The sequence below is a fragment of the Pygocentrus nattereri genome, chromosome 12 (genome assembly GCF_015220715.1).
Source record: "Pygocentrus nattereri isolate fPygNat1 chromosome 12, fPygNat1.pri, whole genome shotgun sequence".
In the NCBI taxonomy this organism is placed as follows: Eukaryota; Metazoa; Chordata; class Actinopteri; order Characiformes; family Serrasalmidae; genus Pygocentrus; species Pygocentrus nattereri.
Window position 1 is genome coordinate 28,960,794 of NC_051222.1, and position 15,512 is coordinate 28,976,305.

At 39.6% G+C, this 15,512-nt stretch overlaps 1 protein-coding gene across 1 annotated transcript in view; it reads right to left on the reverse strand.

Annotated features, from left to right (window-relative positions):
- Positions 1–3,797: 3,797 nt before the first annotated feature.
- meis1a (Meis homeobox 1 a) overlaps positions 3,798–15,512 on the reverse strand; it is a 58,430-nt gene continuing 46,715 nt past the window's right edge. The window contains exons 10-13 of the mRNA XM_037543152.1: positions 11,576–11,634; positions 9,870–9,959; positions 8,255–8,342; positions 3,798–6,380 (exon numbers count right to left, since the gene is read on the reverse strand). Coding sequence (XP_037399049.1) covers positions 8,296–8,342; positions 9,870–9,959; positions 11,576–11,634 — 196 coding nt within the window. The 3' untranslated portion in view covers positions 3,798–6,380; positions 8,255–8,295. The remainder of the gene's footprint in view (positions 6,381–8,254; positions 8,343–9,869; positions 9,960–11,575; positions 11,635–15,512) is intronic.

Consider the following 15,512-nt stretch of genomic DNA (forward strand, 5'->3'; position numbering starts at 1 on the left):
AATGGACATAAAATGTTGTGGCTCCCAAGGTGGTTTGATTTTGTTGCCAACTTCTGGTCTAAAGCAATGAAATTGTGTATAGCCATGAATGAACATCTAATAGTATCCATTTGGATTTTTTTGTTAGATATGATTTTCTAACTTTTATTCCCAATCAAATTTGGATTTCTGGACCAAAAGACTGAATTAAATATCATAAATTAAGTGATTAAAAACCCACTTTTTACCCTTATAGCTTGACAAAAGTGAAAAATGTCTTCAGATTTGAGCTCAAACAAGCGTAGAGAACAAAGACAACAAAGAAAAAGTAAAACTGTACATATGACCATTAATGGATTAAGGGCATTGCCTTGTAAACTGGTCCTCTGTGTTGTGTCACATGGATAGGTTTCCATATGGGCTGATTAGTCTCTGCAGCAGCGAGGCCTCCACATCTAAACTGATTGCTTTGACACGTTCTGTTTCTTGGTTAAATGATGTTAATGAGTCGTTCAAATGAGGGCAACTTCCTGCCCTTATATAGGCTTTCAGGGAGCAACCCGAGCTCCTCGCGCTATACATATACACTACACACACTCACGCAGAGGCGCAGTGTAACTGATCCAGGTGGATATCTGATCCCCTCGTTTCCTGTATGGTAGACTGCCCTCAATTTATACATCATTTACATCTAACTCGTTACACACGGTCTATACACGCTTCTTAATTACATGGGACTTCACTGGCTGATGGAGTATTACACGAAATACAGTCTTTGCTCTGCAGCATATAATACAATAAGGCAAAAGTCAGAGACCACCACTCACGCATTTAAATCCCAGTAAAAATGACCATTAAATGTACGTTTTTCATTTTTCAGTTTCAGGACAAAAACAGCAACATATTTAACAGAAAATTGCACAGCAACTTAACATAAAATCATTTTTTAATGTATTTTTTTGCGTTCGTTCTTTATATTTATTTTTTATCATTTATCAATTACAACACAAACTGTTTTACAGTGAAGCTGTTTGGCTTCTGTCCGTCTCATTTTACTGTGATGTGATAAAAGACGAATCACAATGAAATATAAGCATTGAGCTTTTGTCTAATTATATCACTACTGTGATTATATAAATAAATGTATAAACTCTTTTAATGCTTTTGATTCTAGTGTTATTATTATTTTATTGTCCTCTGTTTGTTTTCCAGTCAAAATGGCCATTAAGTACAAGACATGATTTTTCAGTATTGTGCCTTTACTGTGATTCCAGCTTCTGTTCTTTTCAGGAGACTCACTTTCAGTGTTTCAGTGAAATCTACAGGGATGTTTTTCACTCCTCCAAAGTTCAGTCCTAGAAGTTAGTTTCATTTTCTGCTTCTCACCATCCAAACAATCCCAAACACACTCAGTGATGTTAAGGTCTGGACTCTGGGGGGGTCAGTCCATTGTTCTGAGAAGCATCAGCAGCTTCTTTGTTTTCTTTGATTTCTCCTTTTCTCAGTAAGAGCTTCTTAACAGCTCCACATCCTTTCAGACTCATAGTGCTGAGCGTCTCACAGTGGAAGGATGGAGCTTGATTTTCTCCTCTCTCTCTCAACGACGACTGCTGTGTGTCTGATGGGGACAGTTTTGGAGTTTACCAGGTCTTCCAGGTGGTTATTAGGAGTCACATTTTCTCTGTAGCTTTCAATCATTTTTTGGAACTCCAGTTTGGAGTAGACTTTGTGGAAGAGTACTGCAACAGTTTTTTGTACAAAAAGAAATGCAAGTGGATTATCTCATATCTAATCTCCTCAGAAATATCTCCTGAAAATGAACGTTGACTGAATGTTTATACTTTCGACTGGAAGTGAAATAAATGAGAAGCCTTTGACATTTACACAGTGCTGTATCTGTGCCAGTGCCCACTGTAAATATTTCAACAATGTAATGTAGATGTCACTGGGTTAGTGATGTAACTGCAGGTCACATTACTGTTCTGTGTTTTTAAACATTGGAATAAATAAATAAGTCTTCCTCTCTCTCTCTCTCTCTCTCTCTCTCTCTCTCTCTCTCTCTCCCTTTCTCTCTCTCTCTCCCTTCCTCTCTCTCTCTTTCTTTCTCTCTCCCTTTCTCTCTCTCTCTCTTCCTTTCTCTCTCTCTCACTTCCTCTCTCTCTTTCTTTCTCTCTCTCTCTTTCTCTCTCTCTCTCTCTCCCTTTCTCTCTTTCTCCCTTCCTCTCTCTCTCTTTCTTTCTCTCTCTCTCTCCCTTTCTCTCTCTCTTCCTTTCTCTCTCTCTCTCTCCCTTTCTCTCTCTTCCTCTCTCTCTTTCTTTCTCTCTCTCTCTTTCTCTCTCTCTTCTTCTCTCTTTCTTTCTCTCTCTCTCTCTCTCTTTCTCTCTCTGTCTTCCTCTCTCTTTCTCTCTCTTTCTTTCTCTCTCTTTCTCTCTCTCTTTCTCTCTTGCTCTCTCTTTCTCTCTCTCTCTTTCTCTTTCTCTCCCTCTCTCTTTCTCTCTCTACCTTTCTTTTTCTCTCTTTCTTTCTGTCTCCCTTTCTCTCCATCTTTCTTTCTCTCTTTCTCTCTCTCTCTCTCTCTCTCTCTCTCTCTCTCTCTTTGTCTTTCTGTCTTCTATTAAAAACTTTCTGTCTTCTATTATTTCTACCGTTATGTATATATTTTTTCTTTTCCTCCTTTTTATCTTCTTTATTATTTCTGTCCTTTGAATGCTTTTTCAAGTTTTTTTGTTTTCCTTGTCTTCTATTATTTTGTCTTTACACGTTTTCTTTACATATTTCTTCTTTTCTTTCTTTCTTGTTTCTTTCTTCTCTTCTTCATTTTCTTCATTGTGTTCTACCTCTTTCTTATATCCTTTGTCCCTTTCTTCCTCCTTTTTCTTATATAGGTTTTTTGTGTGTCTCTTCGTCTGTCATCTTTGTTTGTTTTCTTTTCTTTTTTCTCCTTCCTTCCATCTTGACTGACTCACTGATCTCTGTGTTTTTCACCTAGAGAGCAGTCAGCGCTGTTCTGAAAAGACTAACTGCAGTGACTGTAATGTCCTGCAGGTGTCGCTCCGGTTCACTTCGGCAGCGCAGCGGCTTCTAAATAAAGCCAGAACAAACGGCGCTCTGAGAAACAGCGGAGTCTCACGAGCTGCTGAGGTAAAAAGTTTTATGAAAACAGCAAAACTCACGCGTGCACGCGCTCGCGCGCACACACACACACACACACACACACACACACACACACACACACACATATATACACACAAACACACAGACACACACACAAACATATATACACACACACAAACACACACACACACACACACACACACACACACACACATATATATATACACACACAAACAAACACACACAGACACACACACACACACACACACACACACACACATATATACACACAAACACACAGACACACACACACACACATATATACACACAAACAAACACACACACAAACACACATATATATATATATACACACACAAACAAACACACACAAATACACACACACAGACACACACACACACACATATACACACAACAAACACACACAGACACACACACACATATATACACACACAAACAAACACACACACACACAGAGACACAGACACACACATACAGAAACACACACACAGACAGAGACACAAACACACACACACAGACTCAGACACACACTCTCTCACACACAGACTAACACACATAGTGAGAAATACACAACATGATACACCAATGAAAAACCAGAACATCTACAAACAGCATTTGTCTCTCTTGAGTCTTACTGTCTGAGATAAACGACGCAGCAGATCACATTAGAAACGCAAACACATTCATTTCAAAGTGTGACGTTAATACATTAGTAACTACTTGTTTATAAAGGTAAACATATTTTTTGCTCTTGGTGTTGCAACCCTATAAAATGATACAAGAACCTGTTTTTATTGCAAACTTACAGTCAGTGCCTAAAGTCACTAAATCAAACGGTACCATGACAACACTCACTGAGCCAAGCCCCGCCCACTAACGCCTTGCTTCTTAGCAACCGTCACTAGGCTGGACGAGCTTTCAGAGCCTTAGCCAAACTCCTGTTTAGCTAATTTAACGAGAAACTGGTTAAAACCACTCGGTTTTAGTCAAAATATAGACATTTAGAGCTCGTTATCCATTTCAGATTATGTTCATTTTCATATTCTGTGCTTCATACAGAGGCAGCAGGACTAACTCTAGGAAAAAAACAGGAGGTTTTTGCCACCATGCTAACATTAGCTTGATTACACAACAACAAAACTAGCCACTCACTTAAAAACATGGTTCTTCAAAGGTTCTTCAGTAAAGGAATTCTGTATAGAACCACTTTATGCTTAGGTGGTACTCAAGCATGAAATGGTTCTCCAGATTGATGAAGAATGTGCTGTATATGGTTCTATACAGCACCACAAGGGGTTCTGCTATTGTTACGGTGTCAGCTTGTAACAATATAAGATATATAGGCCTAAATATAACACATTTCTCCATCAGTCTGAAGAACCGTTTCACCATGCAGCATACATGGGTCCGCTGGCTTGATAAGGTCAGCACCCGCTGACTGACTGCCGCTGCTGGTCCGTCCTCGGACCACCCAGACTACTGTCCTGCATGCAAGCTCTAACTAGTTTTTAATCTTCTCAAACAGATTTTAGATGCACACAGACCTTTGTTTTGGAAAATAAACTAAGACAAATACTAGGAACAACCGAGAGAGAGCAAAATAAAGACTAGGCCTAATGTAAAAAGATTTTACAGGAAATGTTGCTGACATTGTGCTAGATTAAATATATTGACTAAACTATGTTACAAATTATAACTAAAGTAAGCAAAGCAAGGAAAAATAAGTAAATTGGATTGTGAGTGGAAAATGAGCGATAAGTGGAATTTTGTCTAATGTGCTGTTTAAACACCAGCAGGACCCCCAGAAAACGCTGAGCAAACCGCCAGTGGACCGTCAGCTTTGCCATCAGCAGGCCAACAGTGGCTCGCTGTCCTCTAGCTATCAGGGGTACCACCCAAGCATGAAGTGGTTCTATACAGAGCTCATGGTATTAAACAGGTGCCTTAACCAATGAACCTTTGAAGAACCATCTGTTTTAAGTGTGAACGCCTGATCTATCTGAATGTTAGGAAAGTTTTGAGTTTTTTTTCAAAGAAGCTGAGATTAGCGTGGTGGTTTCCAACCTGACCAGACTCAGTCGCTACAACAGCACAAATCAGCTCAGTAGCGCAGCATTTTTAAGCTGGAAACTCAACAAAATGTGACAGATCCACACTCAAACCCAAATTCATGAGGCTGAATGTGATGTTTGCCAACCTCCTGTAAAGCTTGTTCAACCTAGCAACAGTTGCCGGTGCAGAAGGCATTTGTGGGCGGAGCATGGATAGGTCAAATGTTCTTTGCGTTGCAGTCTTCGCTCTTCACTCAGCCTGCAGTGTCATGTGGTAGCGGAGTTTGTCGTTAACTGTGTTTCCACATTGCAGGTAGGCCTCCTATTGCTGGTGAAAAGAAAAAAAAAACAGTTTTGACTCCTTAAGGCAACCAAAGGGACGTCCCCTGATTCTGGCGGAAGGTTTCTTATGTCTCCAGGCTCGCAGCAGGTACAGTCAGATGCAGAGGTGTGTTTTTATTATTGATACATATGTGTCCATATGTGTCCATATGTGTCCATATGTGTCCATATTGTCCAACAGACAATGTTTCTTCTGAAATCAAGGGTATTAATAGAGATCTTGCCTGCTCTTTGCTGCAGTAACAGCCTCCACTCTTCTGGGAGGGCTTTACACTAGATGTTGAACATTGCTGTGAGGATTTGATTGCATTCAGCCACAAGAGCATTAGCGAGGCCAGGTACCGATGTTGGGTGATTAGTTCTGGATCACTCCAACTCCTCCCAAAGGTATTGATAGGAGCTCCACCACACCAGAGAACTGTTCCACGACTGCACAGCCCAGTGCTGGGGCGCCTTATATGCCTGTAGCTGAAGCCTGGCACTGGGCATGGTGAGTCACCTGCAGCTGTTCCAGAGTGTCCCATTCTATGATCAGTGCTTTTCTATGGAGGTTGTACAAGTTGTGTCCGCAAAATTGAACACCCGAATCAGCAATGGGTGCACCTTTAGTAGCCGAGTTCACTAATTAGAAGGGATGTCTGGATACGTTTGGACAGATAGTGTAGTTTATCTCCCGTTCCACACCAGACTCCAGTTGAGGTGGCTGTTTTGAATGTGAAGGCTTTAATGGTCAGCTGAAGCATAGCAGTCTCTGTGTTGCTGTAGCAGTGAGGCAGCAGCACTTCATAAGCCACAGAGAGGTAATTCATTTGGGTTTCTGGGATTTCTGGTGTCGATGATATGCCATCTACGATACTGCAGGAAAAAGAAAAACAGGCAAGGAATGAGGATTTCGTGCCTTGGCATCATACAGTCCTATTATGTTGTTGTTGTTGTTTTTTTTTGTGTTGCTTTACAGGGAAAATCTTCACGACAGAATTTCAGCCAATGTTATTGGCTCAATTTCCGTGTATTTTGCTGAGTCTAGCACATTCAAATAAATAAATTAATAAATAAAACAACATTTTAAATGTGTCATAACTTTTGCACAGGTCATATTTTCTGTTTTTTAGTTGTTCAATATATAAAATTCATTTATTCAAATAAACAGTTATTGTGTGTTAAAGTGTGCAGAAGTGATTTCTCTGTAGAAGATGTGTTCACTTATTTTCAAAACGTCATTTGACTGGGGGTGTTTGAACCTTTGTATACTTTAGTGTATTTTTAATAGATTATATTCGTGTGGAAATAATGTGCACGTTTAATTCAAGTGTATGCGCGCACTGTTACCCTCAGGTGTACAACGTAAGAGCTCCTATCTGTAAGCGGAAAATCAGACTGGATGATTTTACTGTTCAAGACTCTTAACGTTATTCACACTGAACAGTCGTTGACTGTGAGGCGAGGAGAAATCATAACTGAGTAACTGAGCCGCTCCCACATCAGGAGAGCAAAAGAGACAAAGAAAGGAACGAGAAGATTAGAGAGGTCAAAAGGCCCTCCGCGCAGGGGTCCACATGCAGTGGGGCGGAGGGTCATCTGTTAGAGCAGCGAGGCATTATGGGATATGACAGATGTATTGTCTGAATAGACGTTGGAGACTGTGCATTCAGAGAGAGAGAGAGAGGAGGAAGAGAGACAGACAGACAGATGGAAAGCAGAGAGAGAGAGAGAGAGAGAGAGGAGGAAGAGAGACAGACAGACAGACAGACAGATGGAAAGCAGAGACAGAGAGAGACAAAGAGAGAGAGAGGAAAAAGAGAGAGAGCGGCAGAGACACAGAAAGAGAAAGCTCATTAGTATCTCTGCGGGAGTCTTACTCTCTCTCTCTCTGTCTCTCTCTCTTTCTTTTCGCACACCTCTTCTTCTTTGTCTTTTTTATCTGTCGCTCTCTCTCTTTAACTACTTCTGTCTTTCTCTCCTTTCTTTCTTTCTTTCTTTCTTTCTCTTTCCACCCTTTCTCTCTCTCTCTGACCTATTTCTGTCTCTCTCCTCTCTCTCTCCCCCCCTTCTCTTTCTCTCTAAATACTTTCTTTCTATCTCTCTCTTACCTGTTTCTGTTTTTCTCTCCTCTCTTTATCTCTCTCTCTGTCTCTTTCACAGTCTCTCTCTCCTCTCTTTCTTTCTCCAACTATTTCTGTATTTCTCCTCTCTTTATCTCTCTCTGTCTCCCTTTCGCTGTCTTACCTCTCTTTCTCTTTCTCTCTGATCTATTTTTGCCTATCTCTATTTTTGTCTCTCTCCCCTTTCTCTTTCTCTCTCAAGACTCTTTCTTTCTTTCTCTCTCTCTTACCTATTTCTGTTTTTCTCTCCTCTCTTTATCTCTCTCTTTCTCTCTTTTGCTCTCTCTCCTCTCTTTCTTTCTCTTTCTCTTTTTCTGTCTTTTTCTCCTCTCTTTATCTCTCTCTCTCTGTCTCTCTTTTGCTCTCTCTCTCCTCTTTCTTTCTCTTTCTCTAACTATTTCTGTCTTTTTTCCTCTCTTTCTATCTTTCTCTCTGTCTCTCTCTCCTCTTTTTCTTTCTCTCTAAACTATTTCTGTCCTTCTCTCTCTTTTTCTCTCTTTAACTATTTCTTTCTTTCTCTCTCTCTTTGTATGATTCATTCTCGTCGTCTCTGCAGCTTGTGTCACTGTTTTCAAAAACAAACTTGAATAAATCGTATCTGTTTACAGTAAAAAAGGTTGAGCTCACCGCTCTCATGTGTTGGTGTAGCTGAACGGAACCCTCACAGATTACATGTAGTGCCACTGCGTGTCCATCCCCATCCCAGCCAGTGATCCTGAGAGAGAGAGAGAGAGAGAGAGAGAGAGAGAGAGGCAGAGACAGAGAGAGAGACAGAGACAGAGAGAGAGGGACAGAGAAAGAGAAGGAGAGAGAGAAAGAGAATCAGAGAGAGAGGGAGGGACAGAGAGAGAGGGAGAGAGAGAGGGACAGAGAAAGAGAGGGACAGAGACAGAGAGGGAGAGAGAGAAAGAGAATCAGAGAGAGAGGGAGAGAGAGAGGGAGGGACAGAGACAGAGAGAGAGAGAGAGAGAGAGAGAGAGAGAGTTATTTTTTTCATTGTCATACAGTTAATATGTGAGGCTTCTTAAAAAATTAATTTATACAAATAAAACCTAAATATGTAAGGCAGCTTATACTCCACCAATTAGCATCATGCAAACTGCATATCTAATGACTGTATACTTGCCTCTGACTGTTTTCAGGTGTTAAGGACTGTCATATGGACTTGCTTGTTGAGATGCACAACAGTATCAATATCATCAGTAGCAGCACATAATTGATTAAAAAAAATCAGCCCCTGACAGATGCTTGAATTTGGCCAACATTGCAAACCAATATTACGTGTATTTATTGTCCTCTGGAAGAGCAGAATGTTCAGTAGATGCGACATCAGCAGATGTGTGCATGCAAAATATCAGAATTCAGCTGCAGCCCACAATTCCCACACTGGCGCATCCCGACTGGCTAATGTGGTTTCTGACACTTCACAACACCCTGTCATCATAATAATGGATAACAGCATGTGGAATAGCTGAAACAGTATTGGCACCCTGAATGTTTTGTATGAAGACTGGGGCTCAGTCCTCTGCCTGGGCAAGGGACCCTACGCTATGCCAATAAGAGTCCTTGGGCTAGACTCCTAACACTACCTTTGCCTACCTGTGTAAAGGAATCAAATTGTAAGTTATTCTGGATAAGTGTCTGGATAACTGCCAAATGCCGTAAATGTAAAAAAGACGTTTCTTCAAGGGTTTATTAATAGTTCTATATAGAACCAAGAAGGCCTTAAAGAACCCTTTGCATGACTAAAGTGCTCTTTGCATTGTGAAAGGTTCTTCAGATTGATGGAGAATATGCTGTAGATGGTTCAATATAAAACCTTTTCGAAAAGGTTATATAGCCCCAAAAAGGGTTTTACTATCATTACAAGCTTGACATCATAACAATAGAAGAACCCTTTTCACAAAGGTTCTATATAAAAGCATCTACAGCACATTCTCCATCAATCTGAGGAGCCTTTCCCGATGCAAAGAGCCCTTTAATCACACAAAGCGTTTTTTGAGTGTTCATGGGTCTATATAGATGCATTTTCTTTACTAGAGAACCCTTAAAGAACCGTCTTTTTTTTAAAAAAAAGTGTACTTTTGCCCATGTCTAGCCTCATCGTGCAAAAACTAAAGAAGGACTGGAGGATAATCCGATCTTGGCTGATGGAAAACATTTGAACTTTTGTACTTAATGCATTTCAACATGTAGACAGTACTATGTATTGAAACGTGTAATGAGAGTTTAAAGCAGTAACCTGGGGGTCTGGTGCCCATGTGAGCCTGTCCATCCAGCATGTAACCTCCCATCGACTGACCGTCAGGAGGATACGGCCCGCTGTGACCGACTGCACAGGAAGAGGATCAACATCAATCAGTAAATCAATAAATAAATCATTTTTATATACAGTATAAATACAGGGCATCTTACATACAAACAATCGTGGTCACACTTTATTTTGAGAGTTTCCTACAGATTATCTACAGATGCTTTACAACATGCCCTCAGTTTTTCTAGGATTAGGGTTAAGTCCAGCATTAAGTTTAAGTTTTGGGTTAAAGCTCTGGTTAGGGTTATATTTAAGATTAAGTTTAGGTTTTGGGATAATGTTATTGGTTAGGATTATATTTAGGATTAATCTTAGGTTTTGGGTAAAAGCCCTGGTTAGGATTATATTTAAGATTAAGTTTAGGTTTTGGGATGAAGTTTTACGGTTAGGATTATATTTAGGATTAAATTTAGGTTTTGGGATGAAATTATGGTTATGACTATATTTAGGATTAATCTTAAATTTTGGGTTAAAGCTCTGGTTACGATTGTGTTTAGGATTCATTTTAGGTTTTGGGTTGAAGCTCTGGTTAGGCTTATATTTAGGATTAATCTTAGGTTTTGGGTTGAAGCTCTGGTTAGGCTTATATTTAGGATTAATCTTAGGTTTTGGGATGAAGCTCTGGTTAGGCTTATATTTAGGATTAATCTTAGGTTTTGGGATGAAGCTCTGGTTAGGGTTATATTTAGGATTAATTTTAGGCTTTGGTTGAAGCTCTGGTTAGGCTTATATTTAGGATTAAGCTTGGTTTACAGTTGAACAGATTCAGGAATAGGTTTCAGTTTTGAGTTGAAGTTACGGTTAAGTTTAGATTTAATAAAACCTAATACACTCAATTAACAGTTGCATTTAATATATGTGTAGTTGAATGTTAGCAAGGTGAGCAACAACAAAGCATCTACAGTGGACACTCAAGATAAAGTGTTGTAGTAGTTAAAAATAAAACAAATTAAGTTATTTCTCTCGCTAATTCTCCCACATTTTCTCTCTCTCTCTCTCTCTCTCTCTCTCTCTCTCTCTCTCTCTCTCTCTCTCTCTCTCTCTCTCTCTCTCTCTCTCTGTCTCCCCTATTACAGATTACAGTATAGTCTGTATTGGGTTTGTGAGCTGTGTCTGGTTAACTGGCATAAGGGCAACAGTTCAGAAATGTCTTTGAACTACCCTTCCACATCCCTCCACCCCTCCATACCTCCTCCTTCCATCCCTCCAGCTCAGCCAAAACCTTCACCGCCCCACGCCCCCCCCCTCACAGCCCATAAACTTCACTACAGCTCAACAGAAAAAAGACCAGCTCCCTCTGACAGCTCAGACAGAAAGAGAGAAAATGAGAAAGCGAGAGAGAGAGAGCGACAGAGGGAGGCAGAGCGGGTAGAGTGGTAGAGAGCCAGAGAGTGTAGCGAGAAATGAACAAGATAGATTTGAAGACAGAAGAACAGGAGGATGAAATCTATCACTTTGGTCCAACGATTCATTTTCCATCACTTAAAACAGGCCCTCAGAACCATGAGGTGACTTTCCTGTTTGGATTCGACCCACTTAGTGGAAGTGCTGGAGACTGCAGGAGAGATAAGTGGAGGTCTGAGCAGGAAGAAATGCAGGCTTTAAAGAAGAAAGATAATAACAGAGCAGATTACCAGCACGATTGGACTGATCGATCATCGGCTGGACTATCCTTCTCCTGGCATTGATGAACCTACAGAGAGAGATAAAAGTGGGGATCAAATCTCTCAACAAGAAATTATAATAAATAGAAAGTTACTGTATATTATCATTTAATAACTTCCTGTTGTTCCCCAAAAGACAGGACATTTCAGATACAGCATCTTTTCAGTAGCAATCCGACAATGTTAACATCATATTCACACAGGTGTGAAAGAGGACGTTAGAATTGATCAGAATACATTTTAATAATATTCAGTGAAGAGTCCGCTTTATTTTCTGGTAGTAGCTGAGAGTAAAAGCATTCTGAGCTCATCTGTACAGCAACATCATTTACATTAACTCACACTGACCCTGATGATGGGGCAGTAATGATCTGTCCAGAGGTGCATATGATTCCACTCACCTCTGATTCTTCAGGAAATGATTCAGTGCCTTTCAGATTCCATGATTCAGTTGGGTTCAGTTACTTGGGTACAATAATATAGAATTATATTCTGAAAATGTCACCACAGTTTGATTTGATTCAGTTCTTTTGGTATGATTCAGAAATTAATTTGACAAAAAATATTAACAATTTGGTAACATATAATTCTGAATCACACACTCACCTAGAAGAAAATCAAACAGAATAAAATCAATTGAAATTCAAACCAAAAAAAAAATGTTTACCAATTTTTACCAAATTACAAATTTGTACCAAATGAGTCTAAACAAATCAAATTATGTTGAAATTTTTAAACATACTTTTGAATCAAACCAAAAAAATGTCAATTTTATCACAATAATCTAATCTCATCATGCTGAAATATTTTAAACATGATTCTGAATCATACCAAAATAATCGAATCCAACTGAACTTAATCATCATGATTTTTTAAAATATTTGCATTGCATTAAAATTATCATATCAAATCAAGTCACACTGAAATTTTTTTAATGTCAAATTCTGTCCTAGCATAATAATCAAATGATTCAGAATTGAATTCTCATGAAATGTTTTATTTATATATGTTTTAGTTTGCATTTTGTACCGAAATAGTCAAATTAAATCATATCGATCATATTGATGTATTTTAAAAATAACTCTGAATGGTACAGAAAAAATGAAGTCAACTCTCTGTGAAATAATTATGATAATTATATTTCTGAAGTGCGCCAAAACGGTCTAATCACATCCAACTGAAAATCTGTGAATTTTATCAAATAAATCAACTGAACCAAATTGAATCGTTGTGCATTTTTGGTACATTTAATTTCTGAATCATACCAAAAGAACTGAATCAAATCAAACTGTGGTGACATTTTCAGAATATAATTCTATATTATTGTACCCAAGTAACTGAACCCAACTGAATCATGGAATCTGAAAGGCACTGGATCATTTCCTGAAGAATCAGAGTTGAGTGGAATCATATGCACCTCTGGACAGATCATTACTGCCCCATCATCAGGGTCAGTGTGAGTTAATGTAAATGATGTCACTGTACAGATGAGCTCAGAGTGCTTTTACTATCAGCTCCCCTGCAATGCTTCACCTTTCACCTTATGACTCGGTGACCTGATGACCTCACATGCTGAGCAGAGATGCGGCTCTGGTCTTTCTCAGCCTAAAAACCCCCTCATGACCTCTGACCTCCAGGTGCCAGCGCCCTGGTCGGCACATGATTTATGTCGCCCCTGTTTCACCCCAGGCGGGCCGCTTCTATTTCATGTTCTCCCAGAGAGGTGGGGGTCATTCAGAACAGCGTCAGTTCACACACCGCAAACGATGGGAGTGAGCTAACGAGGCCCGTCCAGCAGCAATGGGAGGAAATGAAGATCTACTCCGAAGATTTTGTTCTCTTTATTTTGAAATAAAGGTGCCAGAAAAGGTTCCTCAATGCAACAGAACAAACAGCTTTGGCTTCCGTCAAATATATATAAACCATTTGTCTCTAAGGGTTCTATACCACTTACAGGTTTCTCCTAGAACTGTTTAGGAACCGTTAGAGTGGACTAAATGCATGAATTGAATCGTGAAGAAAAATATTGAAATGAGTCCAAAACTTTAAGTGAAGACAGAACGTGTCTAAATCTTAAAATAAAATAAAATAAAAAACAATTTTAGTGAATGAGAGAAGCAAAGGGTTCCCTGCATGCTGTGAAAGAACCCATTTTGAGACAATAAACAACTCAAATAAGTGTGAAGAACCTTATTACAACTTTAACACATTACTTGAAGGTTCTTTGAAAAGCCCTTAAATTGTTGTAGAACCTTTACAGAAACTGTACATTATGTGAAGGTTCTTTAAGCCTCCACTAGAAAGTTCCTTCACATATTCATATCTCTTTTTTGAACATGGTTCTTCAGGGAAATAAAATGGGTTGCTCTACAGCATCACTCAAGGAACTCTTTATGGCCCTAAGAGAGCACAGCTAAAAATTAACAAGACGGCTAATACTGGCCAAAAGGAATTATTTGGAATGACGTTGCTGAAGAACCACTTTGGTTTTCCTAAGGAACCTTCCTGTGGATGATTCTTTAGAGATGTGCAAGTGAAAAGAGGGTTTAAACATAGTTTAATGGACCTTCACATAATGTTAACCTTTATTCAGAGACAATGCATGAATCCCGCGACCCTGACGGAGAAGCGGCTTAGAGAATGGATGGATGGATGGATGGATGGATGGATGGATGGATGGATGGATGGATGGATGGATGGATGGATGGATGGATGGAGAATGCATGAATTGAATGGTAATTATATATTTACCTTTGTGTTAGTTAAAGCTGCTGATATATAACACCACTATCATAAGGAAACCTCATTTCAGATGAAAGAAAAAAAATATTTTATTTAAGTACATTTGGGACCTTTCTATTGGTCCATTCATCATGATCAGACAATGTAAGGAGCATCTAGCATTTTCCATTGTCTTAAAAAATGAAAGAACCAGACGTTAACCAGAGTTTTTTTCAGATTATAGCAATGAGCAGGTTGAAATAAATAGAGAAAATACTCGTAATCTCAGCCTGAGGACCGATGAAGGACTGAACATCCCTTTTCATATAACTGGTTTTTATTACCATCATGTCAGAATACTGTAGCTTTTATAGCTTTTCATTTGTTTTTACACTATTTGAAAATATCAGCTGCTCTTTACATTGTGCAAACATTCCATAACAAATGCACCAATTTACAGTTTACAGCAATTTGACCATTAAAAAAACGGACCCTCGATCAGCTTTCTTACAATGAGACCTAATCCATTCTGTCTGCCGAGCACCCCCCCTACAAGCTGCCTGTCCAGTGGCCAATCAGAGACAAGAAAAGAGGCCCATATGGTGAAAAGACTGCCCCCTCTTTTAGGGGGGTAAAATTTGACCCCTGGCTGACCCCTTACTTCACACCATGAGGTTGAGTTTACGAGCTGCAGGCCCTGCCTTCTCACCCTGAACACATGCACACACACACACACACACACACACACACACACACACACATGCCAAACACGTACCATAAACGTACAAGGGTGGGACGTGTGCTACAGTTATTTGAGGCCCACTCTCAAACATGAAACACAGGAGCACAGATTAGTCTTTCAGTCTGCTCACACAAGTGTGATGATTGGAGATCAAACAGCATGGCACACAGTTCACTCTTAGTCACAGTTTCTCCGGTAAAAGCATTATGTAGCTTTATTTTAGGGGAGGATGAGGGTTTTTGCTGTAAAGCTAAGCTGATCTGTGTATGAGTGTAGCTCAAACAGGATGGTGACATATAAGCCCCAGTATAGTCAGGGCTAATAAACATGAACAGCATCCAACTCTCTTATCAAGACAAGATGCTCCCTAGGCTCCCTGTTCGTTTCAGGAGACTCACTTTCAGTGTTTCAGTGAAAGCTGCAGGGATATTTTTCACAGAGTTG